Genomic DNA, 24,819 nt, shown 5'->3' on the forward strand with positions numbered 1-24,819 from the left:
AAAATACAAAATATTGCAACTTCATCATCAGCAAAGTCTCTCTCCCCGTTGCCTAATCAAACTCTCTTTCAACTAAGTTCCAGGTTGGCCTTGGGGAAAGTTTGTTCTTAGGGAAGTCCATAAATGCCCGGCTGGGATACATAGGAATACTTTGTCTGATAGTGGAGGCTGCATTCCCCCATCAGGGCCAGCAGCCACTGAGAGTCTGATCCTCCAGAAAATTGCCACAAATCCACTTCGAAAGCCACCCAAGATGGGGAGATCACCACCTCTTCTGGGTGCAAAATCTATACTTTGCCCCGAGAAGTAGCATTTCTCATTCCTCTGCTCCAAATCTCCCCCAGTGCTTCTTCTTGGGACAACCCAGGGTCCTTAGGCCTTTTGACCCACATCATTTATAATTTTGCACGTCTCTCCATGCTTAGCCTTTTTTTGAAGTAAAACAATCCAAGATTTTGTTCCCCCTCCTCACAGGGGAGTCGCTCCATCCCCTTTTGATCATGGGTACCACTTTCTGCACTCCCCTTTGCGAGAAGAGTCTGACACAAACCTGACATGGGGCCCTACCTGAGCGGAGAGGGTAGATAACCGCAAAGAAAATAAATGAATCACCACCAGCCAAATGATTAAAAGATAAGCCTTATCAAATTGATCTTATATCATTCCTTGACATCACTTTGCACTTTCCTCAAAGAGGAAACATTGACACAACACGCCGGAGTTCTGCAAAGGATCTGCAGCAGGCACATTGTGACATCCTGATTAAAAAACGAACCCGCAAAAAATCCAAAGCATACACAACATTGATTCGAAATTACAAACTGGCAGATCCAGAAGAAAACAGGGGTGGGGGAAATCCCCGATTGCTGATGCTGTTCGTCGATGAGGCGGGAATGGCAAACAAAGTCACGCTCAATAACTGGCTGTCACTAATATTTGACGGCAGAAAACAAACAACATATGGTGAAACTTTACAGAAGAATATTGCATTTCTACAGAGTCCAAGAGAATTTTAAATAGTTTGAATCATCTCTCTTTCCTCCTCCTCCTCCACCACCACCACCGTCCAAAAAGGGGCCGAAAACAGGAATAGGATATAAAGACATGGAACATTTGGCAATGTTTACATAGATGTCAAGTGGCAAAGTAAATATGACCACAGTCCATTTGGGCAACTAGAGGTCGCAAGAACCCGGAACAACATGCAGAATGGAAGGAACTCTGAAGAAGTTCCAGGACTCGATCTGTGACTGAAAACTAGCTAAGTGAATGACCGCTGGAGATGGGTTTGCGACTCTCGATATACCTACAACGCTGGGACTTGCATCCGTGGGAAGCCATTCGCCGTATCTTTGCATTTCCAGCAAGGAAGATAAAAGGAAAGTAGCTTGTTTAATCCAGGTTTTGGTGAGCCAGAAGCAGATCCTGGGAATGAGAAAGCCGCACGGTGGAAGTGCTACGTTGAAAAGAAAAGCGTGTTCGGTAAACTTGCTTAGCGAAGTGCCCAAGGTGGAATCTACAAATCACCTGCTTCACCACACGTTGAGCGACTCTGTGTGTGGCAGGGAAGAGCGGGGGGGGGGTAGATTTCCTGACCCCCCGAATCAAATTTACTAGGAGAAAACTGAGTGGCAATTTGATCATGGGCTACAATGATCCACACAGGAATGACTCAATGATCTGAGCTGAATCTGTCAAGCAGGCATACCACGGAATTAAGTCGGGAAAATTCATGCTGGAAATAGGATTGCTTTTTACAGGGAAGGAAATGGCTCCTCAGAACTGGGTGCCAGAGTTTTAGGAAAATTCGGCCCAACTTAAGATTCCTGGGACACAATCCTATGCAAGTTTAGAGGAAAATCTGCCTCTGTCCAAACTTTAATCAACATTGGACTTCTGCCTGGAAGGCAAGCTTTAAATATTGTTATTTATTTTATATTGTTAATTTTATATTGTTATTTTTGTATTTTTTTGTATTTTATTTTGTGCTGCGAGCCGCCCTGAGGCTTCGGCAAGGGGCTGCAGAGAAATGTTTTAATAAATAAATAAATAAATAAATAAATAAATAAATAAATAAGTCACCTGCATGTTTTCTGGTCATGTTCTCCTGCTCTCAATCTTAACCCCCCAACAGACCTTGCAAGGTAGGTTGGGCCTAGTGTCTGTGACTGGCCCCAAGCCACCCAGCTGGTTCCATTGTTGAGTTCCAGCCTTAACCACCACGCCACACTGGCTCTGCAGTGCCCCCAGGCAGACGGCAACAACAAGCTTAAACGGAGAGCCTCTCCAAAGAAGCTGGGAAGTATCTTCCCTCCACATAGAATAGCCATTTCTTCCTGTCTCTCATGTTTGAGACCGTGGAAGGATAATTAAAGCCCTTCCCGTATGGACAGAAGAGAAATCCAGGTGGGAGTGCACCTATCCTGTTCAGCCCTCACTACACAAGCCCTGACCACACACCCACAGTCAATTGCACTGAAGCATTTTCCCAGGAAACGAGGATTTTTCAGAGGTAAGTCAAGGTCAAGCGCACCGGACAGCAGAATTATATATAATATAGCACCATCAAGCAGGAATCCAAGGTTCATAATAGGGGGTCCAAGCAGGAATTAAGGTCAGGTGCAAGAAGCTGAAAACTGAAGTTCTGCAAAGCCCAGAACAGCAACTGGTGTTCTTTCGAAGTTCTGCAAAGTCCAGAGCGCAGATTCAGGCTTGCATCTCCAGGGCCTCCTGAGCTCAGCCATCGTGTCTCACGAGCCTCGCTCAGGAGCAGTTCTTCCTTGCCGTCAGATTCCTCATTTTAAAGGCACACCATTCCTCTGCCTTTCATGAGACTGGATGGTCAGTCTTGGCCTCTGGAGCAGGATTCTCCTCCTCCAGCCAGGACAGGCCCCTTTCCCGACGAAGATGGGCTGCTGAGGTCTTTCGGGAGGCCTGCTGCACGGGCTTCCAAAGCACGCCTCGAAAGATGGCACGTTGGCCTGACAATTGTTGGTCAACACCTGGAAGCCCCAGGCGGGGAAGCGGGGACTCCTCGGAAGGATTGCTTAGGGCCCAGGCAGGGTAAGGATGCCAAGCGGTCCTTCCTTGTCTCCAACCCCCCACGATCTTGGGGTCAAGGGGTTGTGGTCCAGGTGGGAGCTCCTCCAGAGTCGTGGCCAGACGGAGTAAGCACAGGAAGCACGGTTTCCAGTCCAGGGCCAGGGCTAGCTTGCTTTCATTCCGAGCGACGGAGTCGTAAGACAATTTCCACGCCACCTTGAATGGTTGCAGTTCTGCCCGTTAAGCGTTAATGAAGTCTGGCCCTACTTAACCCGAGCAGCACCTCTCCTCTGTATTCCGGGTACGGGTGCAACCTCTTCCTTGGGTGGCGCGTTCTTCTTTCAAATCCTTCACAGGTCAAGTCCTGGGGCCATTCCAGACAGGTCTTTGCATTAAAATCTTGCCGATCTCATTTTTTAATCAGCACCAAAGCACTGGCTTCCTCATTACACAGGATTCAACAGCCACTGATCCAAAGCCTCTTAGAATGATGGATGGCCAGGAACAGGTCCGTAAATGGAGCAAAGGGGGAAGATGGCTGTAGATTTCAGTTAACTCCATCTCAATCTGCATTAGAGGGATTAAATGGCTGTGTCATTAAAAATGCTTCGAGGTAAGCCTTTGGTCGTAAACTTTACATCTTTTTACGGTTATTGGAGCCGACTGCCAATGCATCTCATTCCGAAGGACAGATTCTGCTGTCATTTCATTTTCCCTCCCGTTATGTGAGCGGTTTGCCATTAAGAGCTGGCCTCTCTGTTTCTACAGCTGCTTTGAATGCCAGGCCTCAGAAGGCCTCCAGGGACCAAGATTGCTCTGTGCTGATAGCCTGGAGGGATGGCTGAAGTGCAAGAATCTTTCATCCAAGGAGGCACAGAATAATCCAGGAAATATAAGCCCCTCTGAATGAGCTTTGCCTGGGCACTGCACCAGCGCGAGACGGGAATTCTTTTTATCCTAAGCTCATCCCTCCATCGCTGCCATGGGACATGACCGGCTACTAAATTTAACTTGGGAACAATCAATTCGACGCCACTAGAGCCGGGCGAGGGCTGAAAGGAAGAATGGATGGAGGGGCAGAACAGTGCTGGTCTGGCAGTGTCCTGCTGCGAAGCTTTCCGCATTTCTCCTGCCAGAGCCTGCCAAATCCGTTGACCTGTATCGCTGGCAGGACTTGGATCAAGGGCCCAATCGCCGTGGAAATGTAAGCTGCTTGCGCCGGCATGATCTGCCAGTTGCAGAATGCAAACAATAGCTAGCAGCTTGCAATCAACTTGGCAAGACTCTGGCGTCTCTGAACGGAGGGGTGCAGCTCAACCCCAGCAGCAGTTTGAAGATCAAAAGCAACCTCGGAAGAAGCAAGCTTCGAGCAGAGAAACTCTGTCTGTGGGGGGTGGCATGGGGGTCCCTTTAACCCTTTGTCTCCAGCCAACTGAGTGTCCCCTTACAAGTCTCCCAGTGTGATCACGGGCATCCTTGGAAAAAGTCTCCTGCACGGGCACAGGGTGTGTGTGAGTGTGCAGGCGTCTCGTGACTTCGAGTTCGGCCCGGCCTCACTTTCCGCGTCGACGTCATGGGTGTGGCTGTTTGCAGGCAGGAGAAGCTCTGAGTGGGCAAGACTGATTCTGGTCCACTCCCAGGGCTGCCCGGACGCCTCTAAGCCGGGTTCACAGTGCTGGTTCTGTCCCGGAAGGCCTCCCATGGCTTGGGACTGAGGTATTCGATGGGGTTCCTTTCCTGACCTGACTCGACCCAGAGTTTCTAATCCACATCCAAGCCATCCTCCAAGTGCCACCTGCAAAGGAGGCTCAGGATTGGGGGGGGGGGGTTCTTGATGGTGCCCCCCCAATCCTGGAAAGACTGTCCCAGTGTGACCTGCGAGCACTGATGCGGCCCTGCTTCCAGGGCCTCTACTCCAAGCCATGGCACTCAGTGACACAAGAAGAAATGCTTGCTTACTGCTCCGTTTATTTAAAGCTTTTCTATACCGACCACTGTAGTCTCGGGACAGTCTACAATAACAACAGAATAAAACAAAGCACAGCATCCAGTAAGTCCAATAAAATAAAGCCCACATTAAAAGCCAATCAACCTTAAAATAATGGGTAGATGAAAAGGTTCTGGCCCGGCGCCAAAAAGAACACAGAGCTGGCACCAGGCAGACCTCTCTGAGGAGTGTATTCCACAATCGGGGTGCCACCGCAGAGAAGGCCCTTCTCCAGGTAGCCACCCTCCCAACCTCCTCCAAGGAGGGCTCCCAAAGAAGGACCTCTGCCCCAGATCTTAAGGGGCGGGAAGGTTTGCTAGGCACTGCATCTTTGCGCCCCATGGAGCATTTCCATGGAAGTTATTTCATCAGCCTGAATATTTTACACTTTGTATATTGGAATGCTATGTTTTACTCTATCTGCATTTACGATTTGCCCTGTTATGACTTCTTGTGAGCCACCTAAAGAGTTTGAGCTACTGGGTAGAACAGAAAGGAAATAAATCACCCCCATGGCTAAGGAAGCTTGTCTTTACACAGCAGCCCCCCCCCCGAAAAAAACCCCTAAAATAAAAATGGCATGGGTGTTGCTGAAGAGGTACAAGCTCCACTGCGCTTGAGGACTAAATACTAAATTGTTCAAATACTCCGTTCCAGCCAGGTGAGAAACAGGCCAGAGTGTCAAGCACCTCTGCAGCAACCACACACGCACGTGCATGCACACGGGCACACTAAACACACAACGGTACTAGTGTAGCACTACCGACACTGGGTTGTTGGTGCCATTGTTCGTTCAACAACGCTGTAAAATCACCGTGTTCACCACCTTCCCTCTTCTCACGCGGGTCTGTTTGTTTTACGGCTTTAATTTTTACAGGACATGCTCTCATGATACGGTTGTTGCTTTTCAGGACTGGTGTGAGCTGCTCTGGGGCTGTAAAGTGTGAGGTGGGGAAACAAGCAAAAAAGCCCCCCTCACATCTCCCTATCACAAATTCCGGGGTGTCTCTCTTTAAAAAACCCTCCATCCTTTTCTTCTCCTCCCCTGCAACCCAATGAATTGAATTTGCTTGCCAGACAGCACTAGAAACTTATTAGCAAAAACCACAACACCGCATTTGCAGAAGAAAATGCAATGATCTTATCAGCCCTTCTGCAAACTGAAAGCTCCCTTCTGAAAGCACAAAGGCAGCCCGGAGGAATGGGCAAGTTTTTCCAACTGGAAAAGCAAAAGTTATCTTCATTCAGAGAACTGAGCACAGGCCGAGAATATACCAGAATACTGAAGAGAATGACTGCCGGCAAAACCAGGGAAATTTGCAACTCTAAGAACATCGAGTGGAAATGGCTGGGGAACAAGTGATAGCCCTGAGAAAAGCATACAATTTTGGGCACTGTATTTATTGCTCCCCAGAATAAGCTTCTCCACTGAGCCACACAAATTTGGCGATGGGGAACACATGAAATGCAGCTATTTGAGGGAGAACTGGCATTTTAGAATCCCATCTCTCTCTTATATACACAAACATGGCCTTAACCTGCAGGACAAATTATACTCCTTATACCACTTACATTTCCAGTTTTTCCCCCCCTCTTAGGAATTTTTATCTTTCTGGGTTTCAAACTGCTATTCTTGGTATCCATGTAACCACTACTAATGAAGGCAAAAGCCAAACCACTTAGCACTAAATATATTTTTAATTACTCTGTTATTAGTCTGTCAATGGAGTAAGTTTTGCCAGCGACTGACCTCTGAAGAGGAGTAGTATGCTGGGAGTAACTGAAGGTGCTGGTTCTTTTAGGAGCACAGTTACGAGCAGACTGTTGCGCTAGCACACACTTTCACTAATTTATTTAATTGAACACAAAAAAATGGGTGTCACACAGAATATGGGGTGGAAACTACAACAGACCTGAAAGCAAGATTCTGTAACCACAAGTCTTACCAAAACCTGGCAGTAGCTTGTTGCAACTCATTTCTACATCAGCAGTCTCCCAGGTTTACAATCGCCTCCAACTGAGCAAACAGACATGCTTGACAGAAAGGAAAACTGCGGGATCCTGGGGCACAACACTCTTCGTCCAAATGGCCTTAATCTAGAGAACAATTCATAAATTTCATATTGTACCTCCTTTTTTCCTCCTTAGAATTTTTACTGTCAAGCATTCCACACGCCCATTCTGAGTATCCAATCCACATCATTCATACTGATCGGGAAGGAAACTAGAACCTTTTGCTGTCAATATATTTTGAAATTATCCCTCATCTTTCTTAGAAGTTTTAACTTAAACCAGACTGCATGCCTAGTCAATCTGGAGCCACCTAGCCGCTTTGCATGTAAAAGAAAAATTGTGTGTGTTTGTGTGTGTTGTGAATGGACAAGGCAGCTGTTCTTGGGGTGTTTTCTAGGGTTGGGGTTGTACTGATTCTTTGGAGAAGGACTGAGACAGCCAAGAAATGGGAATGGAGATGAAGAAGAAGGGTGAGGTTATCTGAAAACTGCCGTCTCTGGGTGCTCAGGCAAACCCTTAACAGGGTTTGGAAGGGAAAGGGGGCACAGGAGAGGAGAGGAAGAAGCCCCATCCAGTCCTGGCCCCATGACATGGCACGGGGCTAGAAAGGCTACCCAGTCAGAGGGCCTGCATGGATCTGGGGGGCTAGCCCATCTCCTGGGGGGCCCACCCAGAGGCAGGGGGCCCAGGGTTGCTGAAAAAGGATGTTTTCAGAAGCAGTTTCCAGTTTGCGATCAAGAAATCACTTTGTTCATGCACAGAGACTCATCTTGTGGCTAGATCGCTAGCTGAGAATTGGAAATAAAGCGCTCGTGTGGAAAGCGGCTATCCCTTGTTTGAAACAATTAAGGGGCAATCCAGTTCTTGAAAAGAGAGGGAGAGAGGGAGAGATCAGATGGGAATCCTGGGTGTGTTCGAAACATGGTGCTAGAGGAGAGTTTTGCAAACTCCCCGGATCCACAGAAAGATAAATGAGCAGGTCCTAGCCAGAGCCTGTCCTGGAAGTGAAAAGGCTGCAGCTGAAGCTGTTCTTTGAGAAGGCAAGAGAAACCACCATGCTACGGAATCCGAAGGTCCAAGCAGGGGCAAGGCGACGATGGGGTGGCTGATCCCATCAAGGCTGACCAGAGCGGAGCAGGGCTCCCAAGGAGAGGACACCGCGGAAGGGAAGGCGTTCCTTCGCACGGTCACCCTGAGTCGTAGACGCCTCACGGCATGTTGCACGCAGCAACATCCGCATCCCGTTCCAAGAGAAGAGACAGGTAGGGAGTTTCTATAACCATGCTAAACCGCGCCACACCTGCCAGCAGTTCTGGGTTATTCAAGAAAATCACCGATATGCTTAGATGATGTGTCTACGGAGAAAGGGTCACGGAAGATGTTCCCCAACCCCTAAGCATCTCTAATTCCACAAGTGGGCGTCATCCAGCATAACCGGTGTGCAAAAACGGCCAAGACAAACACGAAGGGGAGCAGCGCTCTCCCTGGTTCCGGCAGGGCATTCGGGGATAAAAGTGTGACTGTTGTTGGCACACACGCCCTTCCGCTGAGAACCACTCGCAGCTTCGCTTATCGGTTGGTACAATTTCCACGTGCGGGCCTTCCTCTAAGAAAACCCAGAGAAGTGCACTGCGGAAGCAAGGCCTTGTCTCAGGAGCTACCCCTGGCTACCCTGTTGTCAACACGGGAAAAGAAACAACGGGGGGGGGAGCCCCCACCAGGAGCGCTTTGCTCGGCTCAGCCGGGTCGGGGGTTCTCAGCCTTCCTCTGCCCCCCTTCCCGCAGCCGTCCTCCAGAAAGCCTGAGCAAGGCTACACAACGGTATTAAGCAGCTCTCCCAAATCAATGAACACACAGGCTTCCGATAAGAAAGATCTGGAGAGAAACTGCGGTGATCAGGGGTGGGTGGCATTTCCCACTGAGGAGAAGCAAGTCAGAATACAAAACCCGCTATTGTCAGCGGCAGCTTGATGTGTTCAGACTGGGGACTGAACATCTTGCCTGAAGTGATTGTAATATTTGTATCCTTATCTAATTTTCCACATAGCTCAAAGGCCTCCTTCTCTCGGGGGCCCAAAATGTAACTCTGTGAAACCAGAAAAAGTGCCGCCTTTGTCATCAACAGAAACTAATCCAATGAAATTATTGTATTACTGGGAAAAGACAGAGAATTCTCTGCTTTGATTAGCCTGCCTGTAGCTGCTACTAAACTTTGTTATTTAGCATGAAGGGTCTGCAAGTTTCTCTCAGGCAGTGCTATGTAATTTATCCAATATTAAAGCGGGCAAACATGCGGATACTGTGCAAACCGCACATTTACATAAGAGCATCATAAACAAAAGAGCTGCTTGCGACCGTGTGCCAGGAATCCGGGCTCTCAGAGAGAAGCAGGGGTCCCCTCCGCCCTTTTGGGCTTGGGACTCCAGCAGCTGAAAAGCATTACTGCCATTCTGCAGCATAAAATGCACAGAAAAATCCCCCGCAGAAAACCAAAAGGTGCAATTTAGCTCCAAGAAATGGCTATCATCCGCTTGCAATGCAGAATCAGACTGTCGTGAGCTGACATTCCTCCTTCCAGCAGCCAAGGATGAACTGTTTCCCTTGCAAAACGTTCTTCATTGCTCCGGAGTACAAATCACCCAGAATGGAACTCTGAGTATGCACAGAGGGGTTTGTTGAACCCAGTCGAGTGGCAAACTCTCCTCGCTGCTAGATGTTGCAGCGTGCCTCCTCCCCCCACGCTGCTTACTCAACTGGGCCTCCCACCTCTGTGAAGAGCTTGGCACAGGGCTGAGGGCAGGGAGGTGGACTGCGTCCAAGACCTGCGCATCCTCAGAGGCCCTTCCCACTGGCTGTACGTCTTGGTTGTTCCCAGAAGCGAGCTGGCTTGGCAAAGCACCTGGCCTTGAAAGCATCCCCTCCACCTTCTTCATCTCAGATTCTTGAGCCAGCCCATCTGCCCTGCTCTCATGCTGATTTCTCAGAATTGTCTGGGAGGCAGCCGGTGGTCCGTGAGCATCAATTCCCGAGGCCGCCCAACACCAGTACAGAACAACTTACCCTGCCCTTAGCTGCGTACCTGACTATAACTATCACAGGAGGTGGCTGAAGCCCCATCGGCGACGGTGTTCAAGGATAGGCTGGACGTGCCCATAGTAGGCATGTCATGAGCGGAGCCGGCTGAAGCCGGGGTCAGACTAGATGGCCCAGGAGACCCATTCTGACTTGCTCAGTCTCTATGTTTCTCTAGATAAAATAACCAGGGCCCTGAAAAACTAACACATTCATTTCAGGCAGGGACGCGGGTGACACGGTCGTTTAAACCACTGCGTGTTTTGTCATGCCGGTCACATGACCATGGAAGCATCTTTGGACCTGCTTCCCACCCAGGTGAGCACGCCTTGGAGGCTTCTTTCTGCTTCCAGCCTGCGGAGGAACCAGCAGCATCCGGGCTTCTCCGCATCCGCTTGGCAAACAAGCGCCAAGATCCCGCAGCAACGCTAACTTCTTGAGGAACTGCAAGGCTGTTGAATTTATGATGTACTTGCAACACCACGCTACATGTTTCAGGTGAATATTAATCAGTGCTGAACTAAGCTACAGAAGAATGTGGCGGTAAGCAGTGTCAGCCTGGTTCTGGTGGGGGGAGTTTTGTCGGCTTCCTATTCAATATGTTTCCTCTGAAAACAACAGAAGGATCAGCGTGTGCTGTTGGGCTTCTGCTATACAGATGGAAACCTGTATATCCAGGAAATGCAGCTTGGCAGAGTGGTTAGAGCAGCTGAGCTTAAGTCCTGGGCTGGTGCTGGGCACAGGCCAGGTCCAATCCCCGCCAGCTCTGACGCTCTCCGTTACTAATTAGTGCTGTTTTGCATAAGCTGCTTCTCAGAGCTGTTGTGAGGATAAATTTGGGGTGGGGGGAGCCGTGTGGAGGAAGAGAGCAATATCAGTACAAATATAATATACAAAAATAGCACGTGCACTGTTGGGTATTTTCTTACACGTTATTGGACTGCTGTTGCCTTTTGGGAGATCGCTAAGCTCCTTGGTGCTGTCCAGGGTTCAAAGTTCATCAGAACAAGCCAGCACACCGACATCTTGATCACGTCTCTCCCCATTTCCCTTTCCAGCAAAACGAGGTGAAGGGCTTCTAAGATACAGTCTTTATCGAGCTGGGCTGGCCAGGCGGAGCCTGGCTTTAGAATGCAGAGCTAAATCATACAGTTGTTAATGAGGAGCATCTAACAAAACAGAGCTCTCTCTGGTGGAGTTAGTTTTTGCCCAAGCCAGGAGCTAAATCCCCACTGCTCCCTTTTCCTCCAAAAGAGACACACTCCACCCTGAGGGAGGTTTGTATTGCTTGTGGGCCAGATGGCCGGAATACTGGACATTACTTGACTGGTCCACTCGTTTGGCTTGATGAAGAACCACTGCACTGAAGAACTCACATGGCACTTCCAAGCCCTCCGAGTGACATGCAGAGATGTGGGCTGCAAAGAGGCACCGGGGTTTGGTGCTCTGGGTAGATTCCTTGGCTTAATCCTTAATTGCTTGGAGAAGTCATTAAGTAATGCCAGGAGGGGGGTAACTGGCTGTATTTGTGATTGATCCAGAGACAAATAAAAGGGTGGATATTCTTCATTCTTAGGGTACATTATGCAGCAGCAGCTGAAATTCTGTGTGGGAGGGAGGGAAGGTTAAAGATATATTGCAAAACTAACTGTCAAGGAAAACTTGAATGGCGCTTTTCTCCCTGGCAAATATTTTTTGAACAAGGCTGCAAAGCTTTCAGTAGCTGAACACACACTTTGAAAAATGTGAATACAGAAGTGCCATTTTTTGACAGAGGCACAGATGGGCTGCAATAAATCAATACATCCTTTGATTTAAGTTTGGGCCAAGGAATTAGAAAAAAGAAAAACCTGCGCTGCGGGCTTCACAAGCTCAAATGCCAGGAGGAGACCTAAGAAAGTGCAAAAGGATGCAATTTTTTTAAAAAAATTTTAATTGTTATATTATTATTATTTATGTATGTTTTTCTGTATTCTTTGCGAGCCGCCCCGAGGCTTTGTTGCGATGGGGGTGGCATAGAAATGTTGTTTGTTTGTTTGTTTTTTATATATATATATATATATATATATATATATATATATATATATAAATAAAAATAAAAATAAAAATAAAAATAAAAATAAAAATAAAAATAAAAATAAATATGAGCCAGACAAGAGACCCCATGCAGAACCAGGTAACTGACTGGACATGCAATTGGATCTTAGAACTGAAAAGAAATGGCTCCCACTACTATTTTTTGGTCTCAAGGAGCCAGGGGGGCAAATGTGGCTCTGTTCTCCCAGCACCACCACCACCACGCTCCCAAAATCCTAGATGTAGGTACATGGCAGTCCCCGGACCAAGCTCACCTGGTCAGCTTCATGGCCGAGCAGAGATTCAAACCCGGATCTCCTCAAACTTGGTCCAAACATGAAGTACGACATCCCACGGATTACAAAGATTACCACTCCACAGAAAATTTAGGAGCCTGCAGGCCAGCAACTATTTATGTTTGCCACGAGTGTAAATAAAGCAATGGGCTTTAAGGAAAACAAGAAAGGGGAAGCACGGATCCCTTGGAGAGCCGTTTCCGTATTCTACCATCTGGAAGAGCCTTCCTTAACACAGGCAACCAGTAAAGTTTGTTTGTTTCTCTCTTCCGTTTTAATAGCAAGTAAAATAATGAAGCAAAACTCAGAGAAAACATTGATAAGCGTTGTTATGTGCCGTCAAGTTTTCCCTGATTTATGAAGACCCTGTGAAGGAAAGCTCCCCAAAGCTGTCCCACCTGTGACTGCCCAGCTCAGTCCCTTTCAATTCAAGGCTGTGGTTTCCTTGATAGAATCAGACCATCTCCAAGTTGGTCTTCCAAGTTTTCTTCTGATGTTGACTCTCCGTGCTTTTACAGACTTTTCCAGTTGTACTGATGCATCCCTCTCTCTCTCTCTCTCTCTCTCTCTCTCTCTCTCTCCCCCTCTCTCTCTCACCCCCCCCCCCCACACACACACGGAGTTCCCTCAGGCATATATCCTTCCCTAATGATAATCTTACTGGGGTCCCCGCTGAGAAATTCCAGCTTTTGATAATTTGTAATTATTTCCAATCAGCCTACATATTCTTTTAACCACTGGTGTTTCTGCCCCAACGGTCCTGTTGGCTCACAATGCATGCGAGTCACATCGTGATTTTGAAAGTGTCAAGTTAGCATGTAGCTTGTCATGATTCCAAGACGAGGGAGAAAAAATGTTCTTCGCTGTGGAGGCCAAGGCATCTGGGAAAGGAGCGCCGGATCTCATCTAGCAGACTAAGCAAAGTGCCCGGCACCTTGAAAGGGGTTCGCTGTGGCCGTGCCAACGGCTGGATGCATTTACCAAACCTGACCCAACACTAACCACACTTAGGCCATTAGTCAGTGTGGTGTCGTGGTTCAGAGCGTGGGACTGGGACTCAGGCGATCCGGGTTCGAGTCCCCGCTCAGCCATGGAGCCAACTGGGGGACTCTGGGCCAGGCACAGACTCTCAGCCCAGCCTACCTCACAGGGTGGTTGTTGTGGGGATAAGTGTGGAGAAAGCCAGTGTGGTGTAGTGGTGAAGAGCCTGGGACTGGGACTCAGGCGATCCGGGTTCGAGTCCCCGCTCAGCCATGGAGCCAACTGGGGGACTTTGGGCCAGTCACAGACTCTCAGCCCAACCTACCTCACAGGGTTGTTGTTGTGGGGATGAGCTGGAGGAGGAGAATGATGCAAGCTGCTTTGAGCCCTTTGCAGGAAAAAGGCAGGATATAAATGGAAAAATAAATAAAACAAATAAAAATAAAATAATTAGCTAACTTCACGTAGTAGTAGGTCCTAACCTCTAAGTAAGTTATCAGAGACGGGGCTTCGGGAGCAGCTGTGCAGGAGGAGGGGGACACGCCGACGACCCCTGAATGGAGCCTGCCAACGTGTGTCCTTGTGCCCCCACAGCCCCCCAGAATGCTGCTTAGTTGGGATATTTTGTTTTATTCTGTGGGGGGAAAGGGGCCACAGGGAAGAAAAGGAGCGATGAGACCATACAAGGCAGATGAATAACGACGCCTGGAATTCCCAGAGGCTTTTCTTCAATGCTGCTTCAAACCAAAGTCTACGAATGGAAAGCAGAATCCCTGGTGAAATAACTCACTGCTCTCCCCATAAACTTCGGGAGAATCTACCATGTTCCAACAGCGTGATTTATTTTCAACTATTGTGTCTCACTTTTTTCTGCTCATAACAAGCATCCAGTGCGGCTCAGAACAGCCCATAAAGGCACGTGGAAAACATGCAGAGGCGAGAGAGGGGCTACCCAAGCGCAGTGGAAACGAAATGTGTCAGGCGCCCGACTGAGGCGGGGAACGGTTCTTGACAGCTCTGCAAAGGGGCCTGGATTTATTTAATTTCATTCATTGATGGTGCAGTTGTCCCACTGTTTAGCCGCAAACGCTCCCCAGGTGGCCCTTAAAGATACGATGGCCGTCCTTGGCTGCAGCCTTGCAATCTGAAATCTCAGCACCAAAGGAAAGGCGACTGGGAGGGAGGAGGCAAAAAGCAAGCCCCAGGTATTGGATTCGCAGTTGTGAAATTCAGCAGGTCATGGGCACAGCGAAGGGCAGCAGGTGCCAGGTGGCTCTCGGACTCCCTTTCTCTCTGTGAAACTCTTCCCATCACTTGCACGAACCGTCAGCGAGTGCGAGAATTACAGCTTCTGCATGGGTCGGGGCCGAGGATGGGTTTTGGGCAGGCAGGTATCGTCCTCGCTCCACGAGCCAAATCTCTTCACACAGGTACAACAGAAGGCCACACAGCACCTTGAAACGCAGATACCGTCAGGCTGCAGGAGCAGCGCTTGCATAGCTCAAAGCCCCGAGGGTTTTCAAGTTTCAGAGATGCTTCTCCTTCCGGATCCGGTCTTCCGAGCCACAGCCAGGCTTTCCGTTCCACCAGCCCGCCAGCTGCAAACAAAGTAATACTCTTAACTCTTCTAAACTCACTCTCCAAGCATATGGATCCAATTAAGCCACCGCGCAGCTGATTTTAAATAAATCTCCCTTGAAGCAGATGCAGAACTTTTAAGAATCTTGTCTTCCCTTCAACTCCAAAGAGCTGAGGAGAACAGGAAAGGCAGAGAGCATTGTATCTGCATAAGGAACTCTTCACCAGCCGCCCCATCGCAGGCGGAAAGGATGCTAATTGAGCGCTCTTCACGAGCTTTCTTCCCACTTGGCCAAGCGCTGCACTGATTTGATCTTCCCCTTATTTCCTGGCTTCGCGCTGCCAGCTCTTTCAAGGACCGGGTGAGAGAAGAGGCACCTACACAATGATTTAAAGCTCAGCCACTTCTCGGAGAGATGGGCGCACACGCCAGGAGCCACCACAAAGCAGAGCTGCCCCGGGCTCCCTTCCAACCGGGGGAAGCCGCTGAGGCTGGGCGAAAAGACCGTTGGCCTTGCTGCCGTTCGGCACTGGAGCCACTCTCCCCGGCCCCTGGCTCTTATTCTCCCCAGCTGGCAAAGACCAGGGGTGTAGGAATGCTCACACCCAGCAATCCCCGACCTGTGCTGCCTTCTGCAACCGAGGCGTTTATTAGCAGCTAAGATCTCAGCAGTGAGTAATATCCATGGTGCAGACTTTCATAAGAGTGAAGGAAAATCAATACCGCCTGCAGCTAGGTGTCAAGAGCCAAGGGGGCCACAGAAGAGAAAGGCTGTGGAGGTGGATGGCATCTCCCATCGTAATTCAAGCCGTCCCCACACAAATCGGGAGCGCAAATGGATGTCAGGAGTTATACCGGCTGCTGCACATAATCATCAATATCTCAATTTCATCACTTGCTAATACCAGGGTTGGCGCCCAGCGGAAAGCAAAACGAACTCGCTGCAAGTGAGCGCCGGTGGTCGCGATGCCGGCTGTCGATCTTTGGCCCCAGCAGGTGTCGAACAGAAGCCTGCCAAATTATGGAAAGGCATGTAGTATATCCCAGGGGAACTATAGATCAAGTGTTGAGCGATGTTTAGCGTACGGACGATCCCAGGTTCAAATCCCAGCCTCTTCAGCAGGGTCGCGATGGAGTTTACACACAGTGGCTGGCGCCACGTACTGTTTCCGCCAGCCCTCCAGATGTCCGCCTGGCCCGGCACTGCTTCGCTTCCAAGATTAGAAGGATCAAGGATGCAGCCTTCCTCGATCAAGCACTTCAGGCTATTCCCGGAGTTTCAGAAAGCCAGGCACCTACAATTAACAGAGAGACCTGCACAACCGTGTCCCACTAAGCTACTAGTCCACACTGTTCTGGACTGTGCTGCAAGCACATGAAGAGCAAGTCCTGCAGATCTGCGCTGACCTGCTTTTTTCACTTTACCGGAAAAAAGTCTAAAAACAATTACCCTCCTGAGTCCTACTGCACGGGAAGCATGCGATTATCCTGAAAGAAGAGAGACCGTCAAGAAACCAGGCCATCCGGGCTCTAGGCCCTGCTCAGCCATGCAGCCAATGGGGTGTCTTGGAGCTAGTCACAGACTCTCAGCCCAGCCCACCTCGCAGGGCTGTTGTGGAGGGGATAGGATGGAAAGGAGGAGGAGGAGAATGACACCATCCGCTTTGAGTTCATTATAAAATAAAAGCCTGTTATGCATCGAAGACAGAATGAAGATCCAGGGAGATCTGGATAAACTTGAACACTGGGCTGAAACAACAGAATGAGATTCAGTGAGGACAAGTGCCAAGTCCTCTACTTAGAAAAGAAACCAAAGGCATCGATACAAGATGGGGAACACGTGGCTCAGCAGAACTGAACAAGAATAAGATCTTGGAGTAATTGTGGACAAAGGCTAAACATGAGCCAACATTGTGATGCAGCCGCCAAAAGGGCAAATGCTATTTTGGGATGCATTAACAGAAGTATTACTTCCAAATCGTGAGAAGTATTAGTTCCTCCATACTCCTCACTAGTCAGACCTTACCTGGAATACTGTGTCCAGTTCTGGGCACCAAGATCTAAGAAAGATGCCAGAAAAGTAGAAAGGGTCCAGCGGAGGGCAACAGAAAAGATCCAGGGTTTGGAAACTCTGCCCTGTGAGGAGAGACTGAGGGAACTGGGCATGTTCAGCCTTGAGAAGGGAAGACTGCGGGGGGACATGGCATCCCTCTAGAAGTCCCTCAAAGGCTGTCGCAAAGAGGAAGGTCAAGATCGCTTCTTGCTGATACCAGAGTGCAGGACATGGAACAATCTGCTCAAGTTGCAACAACCCAGATTCAGGCTGGACGTCTTCATGGTCAGAGCAATAGGGCAATGAGACCAGCTGCCTGGAGAGGTGGGGGGCTCTCCCACACTGGAGACATTCAAGGCGAAACTGGGCAGCCCTCTGAGTGGGATGGTGTGACTTGGTGTCCTGCAACAGCGGGGGGGGGGGGGGGGGCCTGATGGCCTTCATGACCCCTTCCTACTCTTCTGTTCCATGATTCTATGAATAAATAAATGGGCTTCCCTTTCTGAGGGCCCATGCCACAGATGTGGGTGGAGAAGTCACCGCACAGCTTCAGGGGCCGGTGAGGAGTCACATCAAATCCCTTTAGCAAAGGCAGTCTGAAATATTTTACTGCTTGAGGCAGCTCGGGCCTCCAGGCCTGCCCACCTGGGTGATGGCCGCCAATCTGCTTACCAGCCTGTCCGGTCCCCAAGATCTGCAGGAAAGACCGTTTGGAGGGACACTTCGCCCCCAGAGGCCCGTCTCTTGGGAGTGTATGAAAGGGCCTCGCCCACAATCCCCACCTTGCAAAATACTTTCCCTTCACCACTAAGATTGGGTCCCACTCTCCTAGCCTTCCAGAAAGTAATTAAGTCACCACAAATTAATTTGGCCTTGAAAAGGTCGGTGCTGGCTTGGCTCAGCCCTTTAACATGATTTCATTGTGTTATGCATTATTGCTTTAATTCGGACCGTTGTAAGCTGCCTCAGTGCCATTTGTGGAAAGACAGTACATAATACGCAGTAATAAATACCTAACAGAGAAATCCGTATCTGCAGGCCGAGGAGGGACTTGGCAGATACGTACGTCAAGGAGCAGATGGTGTGAGTGTCCAGTGCCCGGCCAACTCCACCCATCGCCCCCAGCTTCCAAGAGTACAGCAACGTTTTCCGTTGCACATATTCCGAAGCGGTGAAATTCCACTCTCGCCAGCCTGAGATATTTTTAGAATGGCGAGTGCCTGCACCGATTCCCAGCTGTGTGTAGTGCTGATGTCACAGGTGAGACGAAAATTAAATAGGTATTTAGTCTACGAAGGCTCCTGGGCACCAGCCTTGAGATGTGCTTCCGTGAGGAAGCCTGCTGGTGCCTGTGGGGAATCTGGCCTTTATGTCATCTGGAAGGAACCTGGCTCGTGAATTATGTTCCTTGGGGGTAACGAGGACGACGGCAAGCCTGCAAGCACCGGTGGATGCTTTCCTGCATCCTGTCTCTGCACGGCCCCCCATGCACTGTGGAGTCTCGACATTCAAGACTGACTGTTTCTGCCCTCTCTAATGGGCCAGTAAGTCAGCAGTCTCACAGAAGCGGGATGCACCTGATGCAGATGGTTTTTCATAATCCAGTAAGAGGATGCCTACACATTGCCTGCCTTAATGCCACATGGGGCAATGCTATTTGGATTTACATATACACAGACAAAACAAATCACTCTATGGAAGAATGAGTTTCAAGCAGTGCTCATTCACCACCCCCACCATTTTACCAGGCTTCTAGGAAGTCCCACTATTTCAAACAGCCAAAGCCGTGTGGAAGCTCTGCCCCTTTTTCGGCTCCGACATGATGGTTCTTGAATCCGGTGAGGAAGTCGTTCCTAGTTCATGAGCACGTTCTCCCATGCCAGGTCAACTCTAGTATTCCCTGCTTTCACCAACCTACCCTGTGTTCTTCAAATCAAAATTGTGCAGACATATTTTCCCTTGGTCATGTGCAATCCCTCAGCAGCTCAGTTTTAGAGGACGACCGTTGATCATGAATCAAAACCAAGAGGTTCCAAAGCTGATTGTCACCCCCAAATGCTCTTCAAAGAGTGCTCCTTCCCAAGCTGTCCCAACACGATCAACAAATTTGATGACAAATTTTATGGGCAACCTGGCCCGGCGTGTTTGGGACTTACAGCCTTTGTTAAGCTGCAGAATTAGCACAAACAGGTTGCCGTGTTGGTGATTCGGTCAGGGGCTCTGGCCCTACTTTCTAGCCTGGCTTGATCCTTAAGTTTTGACCAGGGGAGGTGAGCCACACATTCTTAAATTCCCTTAAATGCAAAAGGACGGGATAATTAGCAAAGAGGAAGCAGGCAGGTTTGAGAAAGGTCTGCCAGAGACATATCTCAGAAGCTGATGCTTGCAGGATCTCAGGAGCCAGCCAATGACGAAGCTGACACCAATTACACACCAAGCAGAGGCCTTTCCAAATCTCCCCCCCTCCCCACCCCAAGGGGAGAATTACTGAAGACTAGACTGCACTGGCCCAGAGCTGTGATCCAACAGTTTATGCTCAGACAACGATGTCACAGGACATATGAAACGGATAGGTTTGTAACCTGCTGTGGAACCAAAGCTGCTTTAGCGCTCTTTGGAGCCCCGGCCATCCAAACACCGAGCCCAATACTTTCATCTCCTTCTGATGACAACGACCCAATTAAAGGAGTGCCGGATGACAGGTTTCGAGCTAAAACGCTGCTTGGTAAAAGCACTCAGGAGCTCACGACTGCCTGCTTTATCCAAACTGTCACTCTTCTCCCCGAGCACCCTCCCTGTCGCCAGGATTGGTAATAAAAGAGAAATTTGATTTGCCTCTAATAGGTGTCAAGATAAAATCAATGGTCTGTCTGAAATATGAGTAATTCCGAGCCTAGCGTTTAAGAAAATACAACCATGAAACCATTTACAGTAGGGGAAGGGAATTAAAACAAATGGAACGGCACAACAATGCCACATTCCGCACATCTGAGAGAAGTAAGGGAAAAGAGGCGACAACGACAACCTGAACGTGGACAAGGTTTGATTTAACGCACGGAAGTGCAGGTTCTCATATGTTGCCTTCAAACAAGACACATCTGCAGCACAGGTGTTCCGGAAAGGAAAAAGAAAGGGACTGCATCCTGGTTTGTCTTTGCAGCAGCCGCGCCCCCCCCCCCCCCGCCGTCTCTGCTTCTCAAAGACCAAACTTGCAGCGTTTGACTTTCAGCACTCCAAATTAAAAAAGTGGCCACTGGGCAGCTACACTCTGAGTTGCATACTGCGACAACGAGTCACTGTTTCAGCCCCGAGAAAGTTAAGCTGCACCTTCGGAGACCTGCTACTTGATGCAATGGGTGAATGAAAGGACTCCCAAGGGAAAGTGTACAGGTGTGACCCCACCGCACCCACCCCAGTGCCTTGCAGAGCGCTTTTCTTCAAGGTTCAGATTTGCTTCTACCTGGGATGAAACTCTAATTCATCTACTTTGTCAATTTCACAATAAGAAGAGGAGACATCGTTCCATTTACTTAAGATATATGTTGGTGTCATTTCAGAATAGGTGTACATACATCTTTATTTTGCTAACAACAGTCATCCGCTTCTAAACTGCTTTTGGGTTCTTTGCAAGCATGCCTGGCCCATGACACAGAAAAGAACAGTCCTGTCTTTAAGCATCAACACAAGACACCACGAGAAAAGGTGCGCCGTATTATGACTAGAAAACGATCTTGGAGGCTGTTCTCAGTGGCCTCATTTTAAGGGTGTCGGAGAAAGCAAGAGAATCCATCAGACTTGCACATTTGCAATGCGAGCGGCGTGAGCAGTGAGAGTCCGGTCAGTCCAGAGGGTAGGGAGTTGTGCCTGGACCTGGGACACCAAGGTTAAGGCTCCACCTCAGCCATGGACTCATTAGGTGGCCCTGGGCAAGTCACTTGTCTTCTCAGACTCAGTTCCCCACCTGCAAAATGGGAATAACAGTGACCTACTTCAAGGTCCTTCTGAGAACATGAATGGATTTGGTTTGGTAAAGCACTTAGCAGAAATAAAATATGCCCCCTTCTACTCCGGGGAGGATACTCCAAAGCCAGGCAATAGAAATCAACTGATACAAACTAAAATTTATTGTATAAATGGCCAGGAGGAGGAAAATGAGAACCTGTTGGACTTCACAGTCCAGAAACCAAGGTTAGTTGTTCTCAACTGATATCCACAGAAGAAGCAGTACCAGCCAAATCTGGATAGGTCCAGCATGAATGACGCACCCACATTTAGGAAACCCCTTCCAGTTAAGCTACATTTGAATAAATAAAGGCCAGAGAAAGTTCAGAAAAGGAGAAAATGGAATCAGTCAGAGCATAGGAGCTGCTTCTTCTAATAAACAGAGACTTTCGAGCAGGTCGGATTGGCAGCAAGCTGCAGCCTGGGCCAGTGAACTATAAAATTAATAGGCAATTCCTCCTTGGCAACCACAATTTTTAACTGTTTTCCTGCCACCAGGCCACCAAATTCAGCAGCGCTAAGACTGCAACTTGCAGAAGGTCCAAGTGGCAGAAGGTGGCCCTGGGTTCCTTGCCCCCACTTTAAAGGTCAGAACTTTTCTTTTAGCTTAAGAAAAGCACAGGCTATAAGAGCAGGAGCTACGAAATCCTAACCGACTGAACAAGCAGGTAAAGTTGGGTCATTCTCTTGGAATAGAGCATTTCGGAAATTCCCTTTTAAATGTGGCAAATGAAAGGCAATGAAAACTAGTAAGCTGAACAGCCTACCAAACTCATGTCCTGTGGGCTGTTTTGATGGCCACCAGCTAAAGCAACTGTTTTGGAAGATCAGAGATGCCCGTGGGAGGCAGTCTTCTCGACAGGGAGGAGTCCCCATGGATAAAGAAGTCCCCATCACCTCCCTCTCCCCCATGGGATGGCTGTTGGGACACCCCATCTGCCGTCTTCTGAGCTTCTCGGTAGAGTGGAAAGAAGCTGCCCGTTGTCCAAAGACAAAGGCTGAGCAAGAAAAAGCCCTCGCTTGACCCAGGATAGCACAGCTTACATTCATGAGTCCAGATAATTCATGAAGCTGAGTAATCCTACTAGGAAGAGGAGAAAAAGTCTGAGGTAGGTGGCTACAACCCAGAAAATCCAGTCAGCCAGCCAGCCGACAAAGACCTGTTCAAGCTCAGAGTAAACCCATACACAGTGGGACTCTGAGACAAGAAAAATGGCACGATCATCCCAAGAGAGGATAAGCATTTAAAGGACTCCCACCCCATCCCATCCATACACTGGTGACCCCATCCTTGGTCACAATCACCTTCCAGGTACAGAAATAGGACCCCCGTTCATACCAGCATTTGATAACAGCAGCAGCTCCTGGTCTGCGTTTACCGTGAGAGAGCACTCTTTTACCTATAAATCTGACTTTAATACCATGCACTGCTTTGGGAACAATTACCATTCCAAAGCAAGCATAAACAAAGTGAGATGAAACAATGCGCTTTGATAAATACCAACATCTATTATTCTACGTATGTGTGCATGACATGGCAGCGCGCACACCTTAATATTCCTGCAGGAGACAGTCGAGAAAGAGGCAGCAACCCTACTTGGAAATGCTCTGTGGGGAAGGGCTTTCCACACCCCCCACAAGATGCTTCCGCACAGAGCACACGCATCCTGTGGGAAGCAGCCAGAGGTGCTGATGTTTCCTTTTGGTACCTGTCATGTTAATGGCAGATCCATTCCTTCTTCCAGGCCAGTATTTCAGAACACCTTGGGTCAGCTGCAGCTTTGGCCGCCCCACCCACAGGTCAAAGCACTGACATGGGACCAGAGAAATTTGGGGAGGAGGAACAAGGCCTCTGTGCAAGGAGTTCCAATTACCCTCCAACTCTATTCCGCTTTGTCTGCATCCAGATTCTTATTTCTGAGCTCCTCGGGCCCTTAAGTGCAACCATGTCCACTCACCCAAATAACAGGAAAGGATTCTGGCCCTTAGAGGGTACAAACTATCTTCATTTCATGGGATGTGTCCAGTACAAAATCATAAGGGTAAGGATGGACTCAGCTTCTTGAACCATCTTCCCAGGAGGGAGGCCACAAAACCCGAACGCAACAAATCCGGCCATCATTGTAAGCAGACTAATCTAGTGCCCCAAGTGCTTACCTGCAGGGTCATCTGTTCCAGCTGCATCTCCAGGGACTTCTTCTCTTCTTCTAGCCGGCTCCGTTCAGTCTCCAGCTCCTCAACCTTTAATCTGGGGAGAAAAAAGGCCACACCAAAATTTTTAACATTAGGAGCAACGCTGGGGCTCCCCAGTGGGAGGAGCAGAGAAAAATGGCAAGTGAAGGGTATCATACATGGCCAGAAGAGTCCTCCAGTCTCAGGCCAAGAGAGGACTTCTCTGCCACCCTAGAGTACTTTTCCTCCATACTGGCTTTCCCTTTCTCCATACTGGCTTTCCCTTTCTCCATACTGGCTTTCCCTTTCTCCATACTGGCTCCCCCCCCCCCCCATACTGACTTGTTTCTCACGTGTGCAAAAGGCAGGGAAGCTGTGGATCCCCCTGTTCAAGTCCCACCAGGTTCTCCTCCTCCTCTCAGGAGCCACCATAACAGAAGTCACTGACAGTTCTTTTTGGGCAGCTAACTCTGGTTATAATATCCCATTTTTGCCTTCTGAGGATAATGATGACTTTTCACACATTTAAGAGAGATGGGCCCTTTATTTACAGGCCTATGCTGTAAAGCCCCTCTTCCCCAAACTTGTGCTCTCCCGATGTTCTGCACTACAACCCCCTTAATCCCCACCCAGCACTGGCACATCTGGGCAGCACCGAGATGGGGAAGGTCGGTGGGGTCTACTTTAGTGCCCAGCCTGCCTCCTGCATCTGGAGCGTCCATAAAAGCCACCCCAGGGAGGAAAATTAAATGACAGCAGCAAAAACAAACTGGCTCCTACTAGAAACAGAATTTCTTTTGAATGTAAGTGCATTTAAGCACTTGTTCTACCGAGGTGGTTGTTTTTAAATGGGCTTGGAAATCCTGTTTATCAGTGGAGTCGGATTAAACGAGCTTCCTAGGAGAGCTGAGCAACATTTTCTAGCTGTCACTTTGCGAGAAATCAGCCACCTGAATCTCTAGATTGTTTATATTCTTCCCGCATCACTTATTGTAGAAAAGACGTGTTGCTTTCAAACCACAGGGGATCAACTTTCCAGAGTGAGGAGACTCAGAAAAGGAGCAATTTCTCACAGACCTCTTGACTTTGTCCCTCAGCAGCTGGGGAAAATGCAGCTCCCCATCCACATTTTAGTGCTCAGTATCTAAAATTATACAGAAATCACAGCAACAGAAGGAGAGCCGGGATGGAGGAAAGGACTCTGCTCTAGCATCCTGCCTCCGACAGTCGTCAAGTCGATGCCCCTGAGAAGCTCACAAGCAGAACATCAGCACGATGGCACGCCCTCTCAGCCGTTGGTGCCCAGCCACTGGCACCCAGGTGTTTGCTACCTCGGATTCAAGAGGCACCATCCAGTAACAGGAGTAGCAGCCACGGGTACTCCCAACTTCACAAATTTGTCTCATGCCCTTTCAGAGTTGCCTGTTAGTATCCATCACCCTACCTTGCGGTGGTTCCGACGGCAAAGAGCCATCCCTTAAGGAAGTTAAAGGGATGGCAATTAGAAGAAGGGCCTTCTTGGTGGCTGCCCCCCCGACTTCAGAAT

The 24,819-nt window shown here is 48.9% G+C and overlaps 1 protein-coding gene across 1 annotated transcript in view; it reads right to left on the reverse strand.

Annotated features, from left to right (window-relative positions):
• MAD1L1 (mitotic arrest deficient 1 like 1) overlaps window positions 1-24,819 on the reverse strand; it is a 365,974-nt gene that overhangs the window by 147,550 nt on the left and 193,605 nt on the right. Inside the window, exon 15 of the mRNA XM_044433287.1 lies at window positions 23,259-23,349. Within this exon, the coding sequence (XP_044289222.1) occupies window positions 23,259-23,349 (91 nt within the window). The remainder of the gene's footprint in view (window positions 1-23,258; window positions 23,350-24,819) is intronic.

Source organism: Varanus komodoensis, unplaced genomic scaffold, assembly GCF_004798865.1.
Source record: "Varanus komodoensis strain SLA01 unplaced genomic scaffold, ASM479886v1 scaffold26, whole genome shotgun sequence".
Classification (NCBI taxonomy): Eukaryota; Metazoa; Chordata; class Lepidosauria; order Squamata; family Varanidae; genus Varanus; species Varanus komodoensis.